This window comes from Myotis yumanensis, unplaced genomic scaffold (assembly GCF_028538775.1).
Source record: "Myotis yumanensis isolate MYYU_CA2020_CCGP unplaced genomic scaffold, mMyoYum1.0.hap1 SCAF_3, whole genome shotgun sequence".
NCBI classification, from domain to species: Eukaryota; Metazoa; Chordata; class Mammalia; order Chiroptera; family Vespertilionidae; genus Myotis; species Myotis yumanensis.
Window position 1 is genome coordinate 114,212,010 of NW_027223754.1, and position 22,397 is coordinate 114,234,406.

Consider the following 22,397-nt stretch of genomic DNA (forward strand, 5'->3'; position numbering starts at 1 on the left):
CATTGAGTTGTTGGAATGAATAAATAAAATATATGTGACAGAGCTTGGTAAGTACTAAGCACTATGTAAATATAAGGGTTATAATTATAAAATTGGAAGACAAGTTATATGTATAACCCAGAAAGGTAAAGTCATTACACATACAAACTCACAGTGGTGTTTGTATGTATGTGTGGGTTGCTAGTTACAAATGAGAATACATTGAAAAATCCATTCTAGCAGTAACTTAAAAACATAAAAAAACAACAATTTGTGGCATATTGTTACAAACATAGATTCCTATCATATCGTCACATCAAAGCTGTCAGAATCCTTTAATATCTCTTATTTTATATTACAAAACATCCCCGTTTTTTTGTTTGTTTTTTGTTTTTGCTTTATTTCAATAGGTTGACTCTAGTCAAAATGTAGATTTAACCATTTGAGTTTCTGTACAATACCCAAGAAATTCTGCCAGAATGATTGCTTTGTTCGAAACTGCTTTCTGTTTTGAAACTATTCATACTAAGTGTTATTAAAGTGTTAAATAGGGATAAAAAAGAAAAGTCCATCTTCAGTCTGAAGCTGGCAGAAAGATAAAAACCTAATGGACCTGGATTGAGGTGGGAACAGCCAGAGTACAGGTTCTAACAAGTTCTAGAGTGGAAGGGGGCTAAGAGAGGGTGATGGAAGCCATGTGTGGAAGCAGACGACAGCCTTGGGGACTGGGGCCAGTGGTAGGTAAATAAGACCAGAAGGAGGGCAGCTGAGGGGACTGAGAACTTCAAAGATGAGAGGCACTTTCACACCAAATTCAGGCAGTCACAGCTGTGAGCAGCCGGAGGAAGGAATAAGGCAGGAGGCGTGTTGTGGAATTGGTGCTGGCCCAACTCAAGTTTGCATGTGTATCTCAACAGCACTTGTGTCTGGCTGGGAGAACATCAGGGCCAAGCAGGAGTGTCAGTCAGAGGCTCCATCTGAACTAGCTATGCACTGCATATGTTTCTCTGTCTGGTGGAATTCATCTAATATATTTTTTTTAAGGCATAGATTTTCTAATAGGGCAGTTTTGCTGGAGAGAGGATCATAAGCATCTGCCTGATGGCAGTTAACAAAGTGAAGACTAAGGTCTCGAAAGGAAACCTGCTTCTAGGAAGAACATCTTATAAGTCTACTTCAGCATTTACACCTATAAGAGCAACCCTTCACTTATTCAATATTTGACTTCCAATTTCCGGTGTCCAAAGGGGTCAGGTCCCTGGTGGCGGAACTTGGACCCAACAGTAGCTTATTCTAGTTTACAAGTATGATAGAATGTTTTATAACTATTAAATGTCAAGCATGAAAAGTTGTTTTTATACCATGAAAAGATGAATGAGGAAATGCATAGTTTTTCTTTCTGTAGGTGTGCAAAATGGGTAATGCCTAAAAATGATTGTGGCACCCATTGGTTCAGGGCACATTCACTGGGGTAGCAGGTTTCAGTATGTGCTCAATAATTGTACTCCTCCCCTCCCTACCTGCATCTACCCAAATCTTAGTTGTCCTACAAGGCCATCTCAGATAGCCGACCCTCCACAGCCTTTGGTTGTAAGCATGAGGACACGAGTTGCGTCTTAGTCACCACTCATGGTGCATAGCACTGGGCCACAGCTGGCCCACATGGCGCCTTTGTGCACATAGAAAAAAGCACTTCTCCATGTGGGTGGCAGCAGCCCCATGCCAGCAGAGGCACAGTGGGCTGCAGTGGGGCTGTCTTTTAGCCTCTTTCAGAGGAATGCCCTACTGCAGGCTATAACCTACTTTTTGCAGCTTCCTCCCCTCATCCAAGTCTGAATTTATAAGCTTTAGAAATTCCTCATTTCTATTTAGAGATAGGCTTGACCATCTCTCTTTGTCTACCATCATCTGTAAGTCAGGTTTGTAAGCTTAATTCTGTTTTCCTCTCGAGGGAATACCTTGCAGGTCAAGACACTAGAATTTATGAACTTCAGTTAATGTTGAGCCCATATTCCCCTGGCTTTCTACCCTCACAAATGCAGTCTCTACAGTGGCTCAGGCACTTGCTGCCTAAGTGTCTGCTGGGGCGGGATACTGGGCTGAGTGGCCCAGGCCACGGGCTGCCAAGGCCATCCGCCCTCCCCCTACCCATGGCTTTTTCATTTGGCAGGCGATTTCTGCTTCTATTCTTAGCACTAATACAGAAATGAAATAAGACAAATACAAAAAACTCAGTGTACTCTTTGTGTGGGTCTTGCTGCATTTAGAAGCTTCTGGAAAAGACAGAGGGAAGCTGCACTGGATTTGGCCCACCACACCCAGCTAGGTCAGGGTGCACACCCCCAGGTCCAAAGCTAGGCCACAGGGTGCAGATATCTCCCTTGGGAGGGATTCACCCTGGAGTGAAAGACAGCCCCCTCTGCTTTGGGTGGAAGGCACTACTAACCTAATAGTTATGAGTCACTTTTACAGGCTGGGGGAAAAGGCGCTGGATGGCTGGGCCTGCTCTGTCCCTCTGCTCCTGGAGGGAACCACCCTGCATATATGGGCTGTCCCAAGACTACACTGGGCGGAGGATGAGTGCTCACTGGAAAGAGAAGATAAGGGGATAGACTATATTTATCTCACTTTTGCTGACTGCTTCTTGGGAGAAAAGAATAGCAGGTTCTCAGGAGTGAAATGGGATCAAGAAAGGGAAGATGGCAAATACTTGGTCTGATCTTTGGCTTCAAGTGAAAGCCCCAGGGTCTGGGGACCGTCCTGTCAGTTGTGAGGTCTCTCATGGTTCAGACTGAACAACGTCATCCTATCAGCAGACCAGGAGTTTCAACACGAACCTCAGCATTTGATCCACCCAAATTTGTGTTGTTGACCTAGTGCTCTATGAGAGAGTATTTTGGGGTAGGGCAGGCAGCCATGGAACACTTGCATCTTTCAGAGCGCCTCATGTAGCCCACCACAGCTGGGCTGCTGATCCTGGCGCTCTGCCTGCCCAGGGGGGCCTACATGGAGCGTTGCTTGTCACAGCACAAACAGATGGATGGATGGGCTGCCATCTGCGAGGAGCAGAGTCAAGGCCTGATTAGCTCCACTGTGAACTGTTACGAAGCTGCTTTATAACCAGAGACATAAAAAATATGGCTCCCTGCAAGGCTGCAACAGCCCACCGTTGTGCTGGTAAGACACTTTATTTGTCTAGGCAGCTTTGCTCTGGCTTATTACATGAGGCATAATTGCTTTTGTTATACATTCCCAGGTATCAGGAAAAGACATTCTGCCCGCTCCTCATTTTCAATGCCCTACTTACCAACTTCATCCCTGATGTTGGCAAGTTCGATTGACAGCTCTTTTTCTTTCACAAGGGCACTTTCATTCTGAAAAAACAAAACGAACACTGAGAGTCCCCTAGTTTTATGCTAGATAAGCACTTCCACATGTTTAATTAATGAATCATATTAAGCAAATATTTATAAGCCTAAACCTTAAGGAGGAAATTTTCTCATTATATAAGCATATAAAAATATACAAAGCCAAGTCTTATTCATTTGGATCACAGTCAAAGTGCAAAGCTTGCAATATAATATTAATAATATCCGTGGTTGTGCTTTCTTCATATTGCTCTTGTATAGATCACCCTTCAATAGTTTTTGCATCTCTGTGTCCTTCACATTCATCTACTGTTATATATTATCAAACATTGTTAATTAGCACTATTATGAGATTTTTGACTATGAAAATGTGCATGTCGTATTTCTCTGAGGGCAAATGCTTATTTTACTAACTGCCTTCTTAAACTTGCCCTTTCATTCAAAGATGCATGGTCAGCTCCCTAATGAATAATGAGCATAACATATAACATAAAACATTTATCTTTGTAATTAGACCAACAATAAAACATAAGGCTTCAGAGTGTTTTGTGTGTGTGTGTGTGTGTTGAATTCTGTATCAATAGAAGGAATAAGAAGAAATCTCTCCCTTGAAGTATCATTTAGTAAAAATACATCATTTGTAACTAAATAACTGCTAAGCTGGTTGCAAATCAATACATTCTATGACACAAGAAAGAAGTGGTTGAAGCAATGCTGAACATACAATCTTCGTTATTGAGTCACCATAAACATTTACCTTTCTTGTGATTTTATTACTACTACAATAACTAAGAAAGATGTGCCATGTAAATTCTCTTCAAGTGAGAGATCCCAAAATATAAAGTTTCTGTCATTCTGTGGAATGAACTCCATTCCCACAGCAAACATTTCTGAAGAGGAGAAATTGGCTAAAATGTGTTCCAAATATCTAGCATGAACATCACCGGGCCTTGTGAATGCTCTCTCTTTATTAACCTCCTTTGACTCTGGTTTTAGCACCTTGAGGAACCTGTGTCAGATTTGAACAGACAGTTTTCACAATCTTGTTTCTGTGTCTGCTGCGTTTAGACCTCCGTAACACCTGTGTCACTTTGGATTAAGGGAAGGGTTTCAGTTTATCCAAAAGGCATTTGCTAGGCAAAGTCATAATTTCATAATGATAAAATAAAACTCTATTTGCAGAATAAAACGAGAGCTATTTTGGGCCCAGGTGTCAACAGCCATTAATTAGCTCATGGTTCTCTTAGGAACAATGTAGCAATGATACGTCTTTGAGGGACAATGGACCCCATCTCTTTCATGAAGCTCTCGCCTCCCATCCCAGCCCAGAGCATCCTTGCCTCCCCTGATTTTGAAGCCTAGAAATCCCACCTGCGGGTGTGTCCTTTCCTAATCACCAACCCTCGCTGCCTCTATGCCAAGACCATGGTATAGGGTTGTCATGATGGTTTATAAATTAATATACGTGAAGTCGTTAGGATGGTGCCTGGCACTTAGCAAGCTCTCCACAGGGGTTGTTTGTTATTATCACTCCTCTGTTTCCTTGTATTGTATTTGTAACTAGACAGCATCCTATAGATAATAGGCGCTTTTCATATTAACAATCAAAATGTGTTTAACACTTTTATGCCAATCTCATACTGTTTTTTAATTTTTTTTTTATAGCACCTTCCTGGCTGTGCCCTGATTCTACTCCAAGTTCAAAGGCAGAACAGATCAGGGAATGTATTTTAATCAGGCTGATCACAGTAACTCTATGCTTGTTCTATACAATATGGCCAGCTGGCATTCAGCTTGTTACTACCAGTTGAGAAGATCTGGTATTCTAGAAAGGGTAAATCCCAGTATTCACTCTACAATAATCGTAATCTAATGAAAAAACTAACTTGTTTCTACTATCCAGAACACTTTTGAACACTAATATTCTTAGTTCCTAAGCAGAGCCAGAGGATCAAAATACTGTGCTTTTCAGACCAGAAATAGCATCACTCAAATATTCACTCTCAGAGTGCAGAGAAGTGTGGGCACCGAGAGGCGGTCAGAGAGGTGTGGGCACCGAGAGGCGGTCAGGCAGTGAACAACCAGAACTTAATAAACAACAAACGAACTTGTATTTCTAACCCAAAGCCAGTAATTCCCTCTGCACCAGGCAGTAGCCCTTGGGAAAGAAGCCCCGAAGGGAATGTGAACATGCCTGGGGGATCTCCCTGTCATACCAAACCCCTGGACACTTTCCGGCCACAGGGGAATCAGAGGTTTTGGGAAGGAGAGGCCTGAAGGTCCTCAGCAGGCAGGAGGACGGGCCTCAGCTGGGGACAGCGCTCATTGCCCTGGAGATGGTCCACAAAGACTCTGGACTTGATTGCTTTGGGGGAAAGCTAATTCTGATATCCGTGGCCAGGCCTGTCTCACTCTCTTTGTTGTAGGAGAAACACAAGTGAGAAGAAAAGAAAGGGAGGGGATGGGAAGAGAGAAAAGAAGGAAGGAGAAATAGGCAGGAAGCAGGTGAGACTGGAGACCCTACACCTGCTCAGGGAAGCAGAGGTGGTTGAGAGAGACTGGGAAGGAGAATGATCCCATCCACCCTCATCCCCACCCTTTTACAAGTGCAGGCGAGAAAACCAACTAGTTTGAAACTACAGTCATCAAATGGCTTGCCAAGGAAGGGTCAGCTGCCTAACATAAGCCACAAACACGATGCCTCAAATCTTCATATTAACATGAACCTCCCTCAACACTTTCTACGTGCCAGGCACTGCGCCAGGTAAGCCCTATACCTCACGACTCCTCCAAATTCAGCCAATGGGTCCTGGGTTTTTATTTGCCTTTATGGACGACAAAACTGGGGCTGTATGGTTACGTAACCAGCCAAGAAGTGGCAAATACAGGAGCTTTAACCCAGAATTCACACTCTTCATCAAACACTAACACACCGAGATTCTCCCCTCCTATCCATGCTTATCTAGAGGTAACATCAAGGTTCAAACTGCATTGCTCCTCAGATGGGCTCCTAACACTTCTTACCACAAAGATTTCCATGTCTGATGGGAGAGAGGCTGTGTCAGCTTCTGACCACTGTTTCAATGAAAAGTTCCCCAGCTGTATTCACACCCCACCCACCACCTGAACCACTCGGATTTGTCCTTGGTGTTGTTTTGTCTGTTGGGTGACAGGACCTTTGTAGTGTAGCCTGCATGGGGCTGTACCTTCTGAGTGGGTAGCTGTTCGGCTTTCCCTATCGGCTTTCCCCAGCCCTCTCTGATGGCCTTTGAGTGAATATATTGCTGCTGGGACCCTGGCGCGGCCACGCTCTGCTGCCGACGGCCAGCCTGTGCAGTTTGGCGACAGGCCTTCCCTAAGTGCTTGTTCTTGAAACACCCACTTTTCTAATTTCTGAATTCTCTGCATCAATGACGTTAGCTTTTGTTTTCTGCTGGCCAAACCGGAATGACGGGTGCTGCCCTCCCATGCAATGACCAAGGCTGTGACTGCAGGAACACTGTCCTGGGCAAGCAGTGAGCTTAAAGGGGCCTTCACTCTCTCCTCTTTGCCTCAAAAAGTTGTTCTCCATCCATCGTGGTAAATAGATCCCAACAGCTGCCTTGCTAGGACCTCAGGTTCTGCTCATTACCCAGGAGTGAGGCTGCCCCAAAGGCTCCCTTGGAAAGGATCTCATGCCACCATGCCCCTTCGGTGCCCCAGCTAAGCCAGGTCCGGGGTGGTGACATAGGGGATGACTGGAATGCGATCCAGGCCTCTTGTTCGGCCCAGTGTTAGGCCAGTGCTTCCCTACATGGGGGATGAGAGGAAAATTCCTACCTGGTGCCAAGCACATGACTCCTGCTTTCACTCCAAAGGGCTAAAAATAGAGCTCAGGATTAACCATCCCAACCATCCTAGTGATACAGTCCAGAAATCGCCAAGTCTAAGAAGGCCACCCTCTGTTTACTGTGTGACAGGCTTAACTGGAACGGACCCTGGAGAACATTCATCTAAGCCCATACCAGCAGCTGTGTCTTATCAGCTACCTCTCATATTTGGTCACGGACCTCGGCTTTGCACTCTGAGTTCTCTATTCTCTCCAGTGTGGCACATTGCAGCCACAGAGGAATCCAAATGAGCTGACCCATGAGCCCTCCAGTCTCCCCTCCATGAGCCCTCAGAAGACCCCTGAGAGTCTGCTAGGGTGAAGCCTACAGTTCTCAGATATCACTCCCATGGGGCTGCTCACAATCTCTGGGTGTTACAGACGCCTGGCAAAGCATAGGACCTGCTAATCATTCCATTAACTTCAAGCAACTGGATGTGTGGCCAACCCCTGGCAAACCTGCCACACTCCCTTATTTTAACACGTGAACCTGGTGGTAACAGGATGTGAACAAGTCTCTCCTTGTTAACATCATCCATGTGATTCCTACTGGGCACCAGCAGCTAAGCCCCTCCTTGAATTAGAAGCCAACAGAACAGACCGTAGCCAGTTTGGCTCAGTGGATAGAGCACTGGCCTGCAGACTAAAGGGTCCCAGGTTTAATTCTGGTCAAGGGCACGAACCAGAATCCAAAGCAGTTGCAGGCTCCCGACCCTGGTCTGGGGCATGCGGGAGGCAGCCAATCAATGTGTCTCTCTCAGATCAGTGTTTCTGTCTCTCCCTCTCCTTTCTATTTTCTCTAAAAATCAATGTAAAAATATCATTGGGTGAAGATTGTAAATAATAATAATCATCATCAGAATAGCCTATTTATTATTAAAACTGAATGTTGGGTGAATCTGAGGTGCTTTCACCCCAACCAAACCAGAAATAGGAAATTTATACAAAACATTGTATTGAGTGCCCACTAAGTGCCAGGCAGACATGCCAGGCAGGATATTTCTGCCTTCAAGGAGCCTTTGAGTCTCCCAGGGTCAGTGAAGGAGTGAGCGATTATAAAACAGCGCAATACAACTCGATGGGGCAGGGCTGGCAGGAAGATGTTCCGAGACCAGAGGATGAACAAGCAGGTGGATCTGAAGGGCGCGCCCCAGGCAAAGGCCGGGGGAACTGGGGCTATTTCTGGGAACCTGTCACCCACTTCAGAGGGGCCCTTCTCTTTTCCTCACCAAGGTTCTGCCTCTGGTCTGATTCTCCCTGCAAGAGTTCTTGATTGACCACAGGGTTACTGATGACAATTTCATAAAACTCACTGTCGTTCTGTTTTTATCAGCTCCTTCTTCCCCAACTGATATTTTTTTTATAGGTGGGTATATATATGTAAAATTTAAACATATACATGTAAGCCAAACGACTCCCAACTAATTTTTCCTATCTTTTTAGCGAGCCCCCAAATCAGTGAAGATCAGGAAAATTCAGCCACATGAGCTGAGCCACTTTTTTCCAGGCTAAACAAAAGACCCAGACAGGAAGCTGAAGAAGAAATCTACAGAATTTTGGTCTTTGAGGAAACATCCTCATCCTTTTGTTGTGAATTTTTGAAATTCAAAGGGACATGCCCATGAAATTACAAGGAGATTAATAAATGTTTCATTCTTCCCAGAAACAGTATTGCTTTTCACCCAGGTTCCAGGAGAACAGGTTATGCTTTAATTCTACGAGTTAGAACTGGGTCACGTAGGGAAAAATTTTCTTTTGTACTTCAAGACGCAGCAGCCACAAGAGGACACAACAGATCTTCTAAGTCTTCAGCACTGTTTTCACGCCACATTTTCAGTATCAGATGACGGAGATTGGCAAGATTCATAGCATAACCCTATGGAAATTCCTTTGGGAGGTGCCCGACCTTTCGTCTTTCATTTTGGTTGTTATGGCTTTAAGGCAGCACTGATGCCATGCTTTGACTTAATCAAGGAGTATTATTATATTATTACTTTCACATACAATTAACCACAGGCCACTGTGTTTTTGTATCTGCCTCTCTATGTAGAAATGAAGTTTAATATAGACTGGTCAAAGGGACTGTTTTATTCATATTTATATTCTCAAATACATGTCAATGTCTCCTTGTGTGAAAAACGAGCAAAACGTATCTTGTTTTAAAAATCAGAGTGACTAAATTTGAAGGTGCTTTGCTCCAGCCTTTGCCCTTCTGCATGGCGGGGAGAGCCAGTGGTGACAAAATGACCAGCTTGCCCAAGAGGCTGCCATTAATCAGGGGGTTGTCATGCCACACCTGGATTGCTAATGGTCAATTAGAGACCGCAGAGACTTGCTGGGTCCCAAGGAGAATGAATCTGAGTGCAAAAAAGTAATGCTGGGAAATTTTGGATCTCAGAGTGAGCAAAAGAAAGGAAACTTAGCCAGGCCATGATTTTTAATTCATTTATGTATCTCTTAATAAGTTTCTTGACCTTTCTAGTCACTTTCCCAAACGCACTACTGTCAGACCACCCACACATACCTGAGAGGGACAGGAGGTGCCTTCTCCCAACTCCCACCACTACCAAGAATTTAGAGAAAAGGCATATAAGATTAGCCTTTGACATTATAGGCAACCCAGAAAAGATTAGGGTAGAGATATGCCAATTAACCCCAAAGAAACAAAGCGGTAGCTAAACCAGCCAGATGAGTTATAGTGAAAAAAGCAAAGCAGAGGGAGCTTAGAAAAAACAGGCACCCAGGTAATAACAATCACATAGCCTCTCAATTGCATTGATTTCAGGCTTGAAATCAACGCTTAAACAATGTGGCTCAGATTCCATTCTTATATCAAAGCTTCTTAAGAAGCTAGACGTTGACTTTAAGAGAAATAACATGTTTCTCAGGCAGATGAGCATTCATATGCTTGTTTTTCACTGTTAAAAAGCACGGTGGCATTCTGGTTTATACATCTAGGTTATTTCTCTTAATAACTCAACATCCATAAGAACGAGCAGCTCTGGTAGGTTAAGGGTAAGGAAGTCTGAACCCGCAGAACTGCTGGCTTGATCCAGAGGCAGCCTGAGCCTGTAGCTTAATGTACTCTTTGGGATCCATCTGGGTGTCCCAAAGATCTTCCTGGATTATGCATTTCCTTTAAAAATACCTGTAGAACACGTCTTTCTACAAATCGCTGCTCTGCTCTGTGGTTAAAAAAGGGCCCTGTAATACATCAGTCCAAAAGTAACCTCACAGTGGGAGCTGATCATAAATTCCTAACTGAGCAGGTCATGGTGAGTAGTCACTCCCCAGGCCTATTAAAAGGTTCATCTGTGCCTTAAGTAAGCCCTGTTCATTGCTCTTGTGCATCTATATTAACACACTAGAGGCCCGGTGCATGGATTTGTGCACCGGTGGCATCCCTTGGCCTGGCCTGCGGGGATCAGGACAAAACCGGCTCTCTGATATCCCCCAAGGGGTCCTGGATTGCTAGAGGGTGCAGGCCAACCTGAGGGACCCCACTAGTGCACAATTGGGATCTGGGAGGGTCATGGGAGGTTGGGCAGCTGGGGAGGGACCACAGGAGAGCTCCAGGGTGTGACTGGCCCATCTTGCCTGGTCTGGATCGGCCAGACCCCAGCAGCAAGCTAACTTACTGGTCAGAGTGTCTGCCCCCTGGTGGTCAGTGCGCATCATAGCGACTGGTCAAATGGTCGAACAAGCGGTTGGACCAGGGGTGGACAAACTTTTTGACTCGAGGGCCACAATGGGTTCTTAAACTGGACCGGAGGGCTGGAACAAAAGCATGGATGGAGTGTTTGTGTGAACTAATATAAATTCAAAGTAAACATCATTACATAAAAGGGTACGGTCTTTTTTTTTTTTTTAGTTTTATTCATTTCAAACGGCAGGATCCGGCCCTCGGGCTGTAGTTTGCTCACGGCTGGGTTTGACACTTAGCATATTAGGCTTTTATTGTATACGATGGTCCAACTAACTGAGCCACTGGGCCAGGGCAAGTAATCCTCTTCTTTAGGCCTCTTGGAGGCAGAACCACCCTCAGGGAGCATATAATCTTGGGAACTATCTTGTACCTTACTTTCTCCCACACGCATGTAATCTTCCATACATTTCCTCCTTAATTCCAGTTGCATAAAGAAAACTGAAAAACTGTCATTTTCTGGAGAATCTGAGATCTTTTTTCTGGTAGTGTCTTCAGTTTGGTTCAAATAAATTATTAAAATTCTCTACAGGTTTGGATGTTTCTTTCTTAACAGCTAAAAATCCCAAGATGGACCACTACTTGTTAACTCAAGTTAAAAAACCTGAGTCTGGCTTTCAGCCTGGGAAATATTTCCCCACATTCCCTATGTGCTCAGATCCCACTGCGTTTACTCGCAGCTTTCACATACTGGGCTAAACACCGTTACTCAGGTGCTCCTTGCTTAGAAGTCCATTCCTTCTCAACAGTTCATGAAAACTCCTCCACATTTTTCCAAATGAAATTCATGTTCTACTTTTTACAAGAAAGCTTGCCTATAATTCCACACTAAGTTGTCTTTTGACTAGATTCCAGAATCACATAAGATCAGGACCACAGAACTTTACTTAATTATACTACACTATTGTACTAATGTTTTAATTGCTCTATTGTTTTGTTGCCTGCCCCACTTGTAATTTCTCTGGAAAAGGTAGTGCAACCAAATAAGTTACTGCTAAAGTCCATTGGGCAAAATGTGCCTTTTAAGAATTCTTTGAGAGTCCCCACAATAAGTAGGCACAGAGTAAACCAGCAATAGTCAATGAATAGGTTTTTAAAAAGTTAAAAACACATAAGCACAATCAGTTTTTAATAACCATTTGTTCATCTAACACATTTATATTTATTTTATACTCTAGGAAAGATTCTATAGTTTCTCCCAATAAATTAATGCTAAAGAAGCATTTTCAGATTTTTTTTTCTTGGCCCCATCTCTGAAACCAATTACTTAAAAGTATCTCATTGTCATTTTAGAATCTCTTTAGCTGCACTATGATCAAACTGTTAAGAAATTATTCTTAGCCCTTCTGGTGTGGCTCAGTGGTTAAGCATTGACCTATGAACCATGAGGTTACAGTTCGATTCCTAGTCAGGGCACCTGCGTGGGTTTCGGGCTTGATCCTCAGTAGGGGGCCTGCAGGAGGCAACTAATCAGTTATTCTCATCATTGATGTTTCTATCTCTCCCTCTTTCTTCCTCTCTCTGAAATCAATAAAAACATATTTTAAAAATTTATTTTTATTTCTCAAACTTAAAGTTTTAATTTTGTATCCATATAAAGTCTGAGGAAATGTTTATTTTTTTTTATTTTTTAAGGGTTATTAAGCTTGGCTAAAGTAACGAGAAACAACTTTACCTACATTTTTATCAGGCCTCTTTCAATGGCGATGTGATGAACTAAGAGATTTTATTATGGGATTTAAAGGAGTATTGATTTCCAGACTTGGAGATTGTATTGGAATCCCATAATAATCTTAGTATGCAATGCCTGGCCCAATAGGTAACCATTGGCTAAACAGACAATTTGGGCATACTGCCTGTGAAGTTATCCTGAAAAGTGGGCAACTAAGTTAAACAATAATTTTAAAAAAATTTAACAAAAGAAAGCCCTCAATTCCTAAAGTGAGCACCCTGCTCGTGAATACATATCTACAGAATCTCCATCAAGAATATTATTCTAAAATATGGCAAAGAAAAGTCAAGAAATGTGAGTATAAACACAAGAAAGTTGATAGATGCAGTATAAGCTTTTAATTTTTCATCAGTAAAAAATTGCCCTAACCGGTTTGGCTCAGTGGATAGAGCCTCGGCCTGCGGACTGAAGGGTCCCAGGTTCGATTCCGGTCAAAGGGCATGTACCTTGGTTGCGGGCACATCCCCAGTAGGTGGTGTGCAGGAGGCAGCTGATCGATGCTTCTCTCTCATTGATGTTTCTCTCTATCTCTCTCCCTTCCTCTCTGTAAAAAATCAATAAAATATATTAAAAAAATAATTTGCATTAGGTTGAATGTTTCAAAGCTAGATTATTTGAAAGTTACTTAAATATCACACTGCTAAAGAGATGAAATAACTTTTTAAAAAATATATTTTTATTAATTTAAGAGGGGAAGGCAGAGAGAGAGATGGTAACATCAGTGATGAGAGAGAATCATGGATTAGCTGCCTCCTTCACACCCCCTATGGAGGACCGAGCCTGCAACCCAGGCATCTGTCCTGACTGGGAATTGAACCGTGATGTCCTGGTTCAACCACTGAGCAACACTGGCCGGGCAAGATGAAATAACTTTTAATTATCTTCCCAAACTAAAAAGAATGACACAGGGTTAATTATTTTCAAGAACTTGATTTGAAACAAACAAACAAAAAAAGGTGGTTTCACTTTATATTTTTCTCAATAAAATTATAGCTTCTATTTTTAAAAATTTTTTATCAGGTTTAGGAATAGGAACATAATATTGTACATGTAGCAAATCTGTCCCTTGTTATAAAGCTTTCTTCAATGCCTTTCTGAGACCATTCCTTTTGAAAGAAGGGCTTAATCACTTCAATGTTGGATTTGCAAACATCTGAGTGCAAATGTCTTATATTTCTATTTTTTGTTAAAAAGCATATAAATGTGTATATAAACATTTTAGTTCATACTCATTGAAAGTTATTTCTATTGGAACAAAAGTACTAGGTGAGTTTAACAATAACAGTTTAATTATCCTACGTGGTACATAACCCGACTTTAGGTCACAGTTATAAACAGACTGATAACTAAGAGTTCCCAAGTGACCCCTTGTAATGAGTTTTATATTAAGCCATGTATTTCCTTCACCTGGTCACATGCTGTATCTCAAGTTATCTCTATAGCTGAGGATTCCCACCCCTTGTTAATTCCCATTTCAGGCATCTTTGAGCAATCCTAATGAGCATGAGAATATATCACACAGACAAGATTTCTGGCTAACATATCTCTAGTAATAAAACTAAAAGCATATCCTAATCCATCTGCAAGCTCGTAGGCAAATGTCAAAAGCAAAGAAAGGCTTTGTGTTGGAACTGTCATACAATTCTCACATGTATTGTGCTTCCAGGTCCCTGGCTGTGAATTTCCTGCCACTGATGATGGAACACACCCACAGACTCCAGCGCTTAGTATTCCCCTCTATGCTATTCACCCCAGGTGATGCAAAGAAGCCCAGAGAGAATGACTGTACTGGCGCTTTCTGCTCTGCACTTACGCATAGAAATTAAAGGATGGATGCTGTTTGTAAAAAACAGTAAACTTTCAAAGTTAGCAGTTGGCGGGGAAGGACATGTCTAGCTAATCTAAATTCCTCACCAAAATATCTTAGGTCTCACAGGTGCTTTAAAATGCACTGGGAATATCCCAAGGGTTTCTTGGCACCTGGGGTTTCAAGATGTTTGAGCAGAGCCTGACTGTTTGAGGGAAATTCAACAGTTCCATGTGGGACTGCAGGGTACAGAATTATGTAAGGCTCTGCAGAGTGGGCGAGACCAGCGCGCTGGAACCAGTGAGGGCAGCCTCCTGCTCACCAACAAAGCGCACACACAGGTGAGGGGAGCTGGGCAGAAGGCGCTTCTGGCTTTCCCTCTGCCCTTTCAAAAGAGGAGAGGGAAGGAGAGAGAGGGAAGGCAAAGTACCGTCTTGTCCAGGCACTGAAGGCAGATATAAGGCTTGGAGCAGCAGTGGCCCATCCCGGCAGGTTGGCTGGCAGGGAGACCTCCTTCATTCAACGTGTCAGTGGCAATTCCTAAGGCGAGGTAATGGCTCAAAAGAAAGGGGTGCGCGGCTGGGAGCTGTCACAACTTCCATGTGGTCCCCTTGGCTACCTTATTTCTCCTAATAACTTCAGGAATCCCGGAGCCAGAAGAACAGGAGGAGGAGGGGCTCCAAGTGGCGGTGTTGGGATCCTGCTGCGGGGAGAAGCAGCGCGGGAGCCTGGAAGGGAGGGGGCAGGCGGAGGGAGGGTCACTTTGCCTCGGGAATCCTCTGAACGAAGCGAATCAATAGTCGCATAACAATGGAGCACCTACCAATTGCCATCTCCCGGAGAGGATGGCCAGCCCGCCCTTACCGGGAAGGGGGTGGGGGCGGGGGCGGAGGCTGCCACTCCCATCCCTGCCCGAGTGAGGATGCGCCTTTGCACCACGCAGACTCGCCTGGAGAGGACGCAGGGAACACAAAAGAAGCCTGGCGTCCAGGGGTAGTCTGCGCTGAGGACTACAGACAGGGCTGCCACAGGCTTGGCTCTGCTCAGACTATGGCTTTCGATTTTCCTGAGAAGTGAACATACTTATAAACATGGTGTATCTGGCCTTTCCTTTCCTGTAACTCCTCCTCCCAGGGTATTGGTTGCCTCCGGACCACCAATTGCTCATTTTCAAATGTGTGTGCCATGAGAAATTCTTGCCTTGCTTGATGAAATTTTTATATTAGAAATACTAGAGGCCGGGTGCATGAATTCGTGTACGGGTGGGGAGGGGAGGCGGGAGGTTGGCTGGGGGTGGGGGGGTGTCCCACCCCCAGTGGAACTCCCAGTAGAGGGAACAATTTGCATATTAGGCTTTTACTATATAGGATAATTGTGAAATTGGTTGCCCAGGCAGACATTCACAAACCTTTCAAAAGTGGCTTAAGCAATTAAACTTGGGTTGGGGACGAACATTCCCCCTGGGCATATCAACAGAAAAGCCTTAGAGAATTTGACTTTTCTGGGCAATTTGTAATCTTGAAAACAGTTAACAATAAAAAAAGGTAAAGAGCAAAGGGTTTTTTTTTTTTCTATAGAGACATGGCCTTTAAAATATATATTTGTGTAATCTTGAAAGTAAAAGATGTGAATAATAATATTTACAAGATTAACTTTGTATTTCATGATACTTCAAAAGAGAAATCCTGAAATGCATCATCTGCAGAAACATACAATTGCATTTTTCCCATTAAATTTGCCAAAGACTCTTAAGTAGACAATTGTTTAAATCTATCTAATTTTACTAACTTGAGATTTTCCAAACAGATTTTAATTAAGTAGCACAGACTATTTAGATTTGCTAATAGGGCAAGGATATTTAGTGATCAAATAAGAACAGACTGAATGTTTGCCCTAAACTTGAAAGAATAAACTCAAACCTTTTTTTTAACTAACAGGTAAATTAGCATAGTCCATTAGGTGGGCAGCATGCCTGTCCCTGTCAACATTTTAAATATCCATACACTTTGAGCCGTCATTTCCACTTCTACAATAATACACACAAGAATATGCAAGGGTATATGTGTGAGGATATTCAATTTAGCATAGTTTGTAACAGCTTAGACATGGAAAATACTCTACAGATACACAACACCTTCCCACTATGGAAAGGTGACACATTGTTGAGAAAGAAGATAAACTTATAAAACAAAAGGAAAATTATATTCATATATAAAGGGTGGCCCAAAACAATGTATACACACTCTGCATGATTATAAAGTCGGTGTTTATTAACATGCAGTTCAATTTAAAAAATGTAAAAGAATCTACAGAAATAAGTAACCAGCAGTCTGATCTCTGTATCCATGTCTGTTCAATTTTGTTTGTTTATGTATTTTGTTCTTTAGGTTCCACATATTAGTGAAATCATATGGTACTTGACTTTCTCTAACTTACTTCACTTAGCATAATACTCTCTAGGTCCATCCATATTGTGGCAAATAATAAAATCTCATTCTTTCTTATTGCTGAGTAGTATTCCATTGTATATATGTACCACAACTTCTGTATTTATCCACTTGACTATTGATGGGTACTTGTGTTGCTTCCATATTTTGGCTATTATAACTAACGCTGCTATGAACATAGGCGTGCACATATTCTTTGGAATTAGTGTTTTGAGTTTTTTTTAAGATATATAACCAGAAGTAGAATTGCTGGGTCATAAGACAGTTCCATTTTTAATTTTTTAAAGAACCTCCATCCTGTTTTCCATAGTGGCTGCTCCAACCTGCATTGCTACCATACTGTTAGTTTTCTTGGATCAGGACTCAAACTAGGTACACATATCACATTAAGTGTTAAATCTCTTAGGCCTCTTTTATCAACAGCAGTCTTCCCCCGCTACCTCCACTGCCTCCCCACCCAAGCCATTGACTTGCTCAGAAATCGAATGGGGTGGCTTGGAGAACGTCCCACACTCTGGGTTTGCCTTTTCGCTTCCTGATAATGTCATTTCACTTTTTCTTACATCCCTAAAAGTGAAATCTTGCTCTTGAGGCTGGATGAGACTCAGGCTCTATTTATTTGGGCAACAATACCTAGGATGTAATGTTGTGGGCATCGTATCACATCCCAGCAGGAAGCACAGGATGTCTGGACATTCCATTTGTACTGAAGCTATTGTGGATCAGAAGTGAGTCTCATCTCCTCCATCATAAAGTTTCCCATCAACCTTTCATCTAATGACTTCACTTGCTCATGATTACTACCTGAATCAATTATTTCACAGGAGCTGCAACATGATGCTCTGATTCCATCATCCATTTGCATTTATTAACTGGAATTTTTATGTAAGAAAAGAATTTTTTGTTATCAACTAGGGCAGTGGTTGGCAAACTCATTAGTCAACAGAGCCAAATATCAACAGTACAACGATTGAAATTTCTTTTGAGAGCCAAATTTTTTAAACTTAAACTATGTAGGTAGGTACATTGTTATTAACTTAATTAGGGTACTCCTAAGGCTTAGGAAGAACCACACTCAAGGGGCCAAAGAGCCGCATGTGGCTCGCGAGCCGCAGTTTGCCAATCACGGTGCTAGGGTGATGTCAGTTCCCTACAATACAGTTTATACAGGAAAGACATGATAAATGCTTATTCCTTTCCTTTTAAGTGCCAATTTTCTGAAAAGACTTGGTGTTGCAATGGGATCTGATGAGGTTGTTTGCTTTCTCTCACTTTTTCAAAACATCATTTGAGTTCATGTTTTTATGTTAATATACACGATGTGTTTTAATTCATTGCAGTTACTCCTTTTAGCTGCTCAGTTTATCTCATCGTTGGCCAATGGGAATGCCTTCTTGTTGGTTCCTGTGTCCTTTTGACACAACTCATTAGTCGACCTTCCTTGCTTTCTGACACAACATGATTCTGTGCTCATCTTGAATATTTCTTGCTAGAGATCCAGGAGCAGCCTTCCCCTCCAGGACCCTTGGTTTCTTCTAGTTGAAAATGGAAATTAAATACCGCAATCTAGGGCTGTTTGCTGTCTTTTTTTTTTTTTTTTTTTTAATCCTCTCCTGAGGATATTTTTTCCATTGATTTTTTAGAGAGAGTGGAAAGGAGAGGAAGAGACAGAGAAACACTATTGTGAGAGAGAAATATCAATTGGTTGCTTCCTGCATGCCCCCGACTAGGGCTGGGAGCCTGCAACTGAGGTTCATGCCCTTGACCAGAATCGAACCCGGAACCCTTCAGTCCCCAGCCGAGGCTCTGTCCACTGAGCCAAGCCGGCTAGGGCTGTTTGCTACCTTTTAAGGGCTACCTGATAGGGATAAGAGGTCCCTTGAAGGAAGTGATTTTTCCCATAGACAAAATATCTTTGAAGGAGATCACAGAAAAACTCAGATGGGGCCTTAGGATGGAGTGAGAGAGTAACAGCTCCTGTTCAGGGGCCCTTAGAATTGGAAAAATGTCCAATGAACTTCACTTTGAGGGAGATAAACTGGATGTTATAACATGGTAGCAAACCAACGTTCAGGTGGGAAGGTGCCACCTAAGGAGTCCCCAAGGTATGTAGATACCTGTAAGACAGAAAAGAAACCCTGAACTTCTTCATGACATACAGGATGGGGGTTTAGACTATTGTGATTTGGCATAAAATGAAGCTGTGACCTCACAGGCTGATGAAATCTGGAACATTCTGGTTTCTAATATTTTTAAAAGTTTGAGATGGTTTTTATTCCTGGCATGTTTTATTGCATTGGAAGAGGAATTAGCATTTAGAAGTAATATGAAGGTCTATTGGTATATCTCTTCAGAGAAAGCCTTATAAACAATGCATGTTTTGGAGCAATGACTAATAAGAAACATTAATTGATTATTAACAGATGCCAGGCACGATGCTTAAGTCTTGCATGCAGTACCTCATGTAACTCTCACAAAACAGTGTGAAATTAAGCCCTATTATCACCCCATTTTTTTTAACCTAGAAATTGTACATCTAGGATTTCGCTTTGAAGATACATCCCTAACAATGAACAGGCTGTTCATTATAACATTGTTTTTAGCTGAAATATATTTAAAAACAACCTAAACATACATAGAAGAGTCATTCAATAAATTATGGTATATTTATGCAATGGAGTACTGAGCATTTTTTAAAAAAAGGAATAAAGAAGATTTATATGAACGTATTTGGAATGAGTTCCAGAGTATGTAAATTGATAAGTGAAAAACAAGCAAACAAACAAGGTGCGAAAGAATATACTGTAGGGTAAGAAAAAACATAAGGAAATAAACACTTTGTAAAAAGAAGGATAGACCAGCAATGAATCCCACATACAAAAGGGCTAGTGGGAGTGAAGCAGAAAGAACGAGGGACAGGAAGGAATGTAATATAAGGGACGAGGAGAGAGCGCCACTCCTCTGAGTTTACTATCTCGTGTATTCTTGTGTGTTAAAGCAATGCCAATGGATGACATACTCATTACAATGAGAAATAATTAAAATCAACCAGCTGTTCGTGGAACCCAAAATGAAATACAAACAATTAACCTTTTTTTTTTTTAACAAATGAATAACATACCCACATTGAAGCAAATGGAGAAGAAAAAAATTAAATAACTTTGAAAAATATTATCTTAACTTTATATTATAAAGCTAAAGACAAAAAGAACTGTACATAAATGGGTGAACAATTGAAACTACTTTGTGTTTATTTTAGGATAGAGCAAAAAAGTAAATACTTTGTAGGTCATGACAGTCATGTTCTCACTGTTGGAGAAAGGAGTTACACATAAGCTAAGGGGTCAGCCTAGAGTAAACCCTATGGTGCTGAATTCAAGGTAAGGTCTCAGAACAAGCTCATCTGAGGTCTTTAATTTATACACAAGTAGACAGCTACAGATGTGTAGAAACTTGATATGTGACACAGATTTCACTGTACACAGTGAGAAAAGAATGGACTATTCAATAAAAGGTGTTGGAACAAATGGTTATCCTTAAGAAAACAAAAGTGATGGCCTAACAAAAACTAATTCCAATCATATTAACAACTTAAATATGAAATTAAAAATGTTAAAACAATAGAAAAGATTTTAACAAGTTATTTTTTATCTTTATTTATTTATTTATTTATTTATTATTTTTCTTTATTAAGGTATTACATATGTGTCCTTATTGCCCTTAACAAGATATTTTTATGCTATTAATAATTTAGTTTATCCAAAGATACTAAAAATAAAGTGAAAATCAAGTCACAAACTGGAAGAAGATTATTCTAATACACTTAAGTAATAAACAATTAGTATCTAGAATATGAAAAAAGTATTTTAATTGTTAAGAAAAAGACAAATAACAGAATAGACAAAGGAACAAAAGATATTAAGAAGTAATTCTCAGAAGTGGATCCATAAACATGCAAAAACATAGTCAATTATTAAATATTAATCAGTAAAATGTAAATCAAAGCCACAATGAGATACACCAGCAGACTGGCAAAAATTAGAGTGTGATAGTATCTCTGTTGGTCAGGATGTGGAGTACAGGGTGCAGGCATCACAGCAGGTAGAAGTGTAAATTAGTACATCCACTTTGGAGAACAATGTGGCGATATAACAAAGTTGAAGACATATACATACTTTGACTCAGTAATTCCACTTCTGAATATTTACCTTAAAGAGTAACGTGTGTACATGTATACAAGCTGACATGTTTAGGAATATTCAGCTCATTTTTAAAAGTGAAAAGAGAAAAGCAACCTCTCTTTTAATTAAATAATGGATATCTAAATTATGATATAGTTCTACAGTGGGATTCCAAAAACAGAAAATGAATGAGTGAGATTCACATGAATCAACATGGAGACATCTCAAAAACATAAGTTTGTATGTGGGAGGATATATACAGTATGCTATTGGTATAGATGAAAAAAACTTTAAAAAAGCAATGTTACGTAGTTTATGTTATAAATATTTATGTGGTCAAAACATTTAAAAAAGTCTTGGAGTTGCAGTAATGAGACTTCAGGATGGCAGTCAGAGATTCCCACCGTTTGGTATTCACACTGCCGAGCATCCTGTCCCACCCTGTGTATGGGCTGGTCTGTCTCATCAGCAGCAGGTCTGAGGGGAATGATAATATGTCACCTCCAAATTAGGCTACAAAAGACCATGGCTTCCATCTGTGCATTCCACTTCCAGTCTCTGATCTGCTGCTATGGGGGAAGACAAGCTGCCGTGCTGTGAGCAGCCTGTGGCCAAGCCAACGCGGTGACTGCAGCCTGCAGCTGGAGGAGTGGAGGCCTGCCACCGCCAGTGAGTGAGACGGGGAGGCTTCCACCCCAGGGAAACCTGGAGACCAGGGCAGCTCTGAGGACAGCTTGGCTGCCACCTCCTGACAGAGCCCGAGCCAGGGCCACTAGCTTCTACCAGCTGCGTCCCTCCTGGCTACCTGGCCATCAGCAGCTGTGTGAGGTAATAAAGGCCTGCAGTTCTTAGCTGCTGTGTTGTGTGGTAATTTGTTATGCAACAAGAGATAACTAACACAGAGTAGGTTTATTCTTGGGAGCCATGACCCTAAGATCAGGGAGAGGTACACAGAGGGCTTCACCTTAACAAAAATATTTTATTTTTGAAATAAAATATCTAAAGCAAATGCAGCAAGATGTTAGGGTCTATTAAACTTGGATAATGAGCACATGTCATGATCTGATTTTTATGCATTTCGTGTGTTTGCGGCATCTCACAGGCAGACAGTGCTCTCCAGTGCTGTGCCTCCCTGGCAGCAGGACGTCGTCCACAGCCAGGGCAAACCTGCAGCGGTGAGGCTTCTGCTCTCTCGCTACTAAATATACCAGGTCTTTTTGAAAGCATTAACAAGTCACTTATTCTCTGCAGGATTAAAAGACAGAACTTAAGAAGCTAACCCTTTTGCGTGGATTGTGCTATAGAATTTGGG

General features: G+C 41.8%; 1 protein-coding gene across 1 annotated transcript in view; it reads right to left on the reverse strand.

Annotated features, from left to right (window-relative positions):
* MTUS2 (microtubule associated scaffold protein 2) overlaps window positions 1-22,397 on the reverse strand; it is a 535,610-nt gene that overhangs the window by 45,568 nt on the left and 467,645 nt on the right. Inside the window, 1 exon segment of the mRNA XM_070409399.1 lies at window positions 3,287-3,353. Within this exon segment, the coding sequence (XP_070265500.1) occupies window positions 3,287-3,353 (67 nt within the window).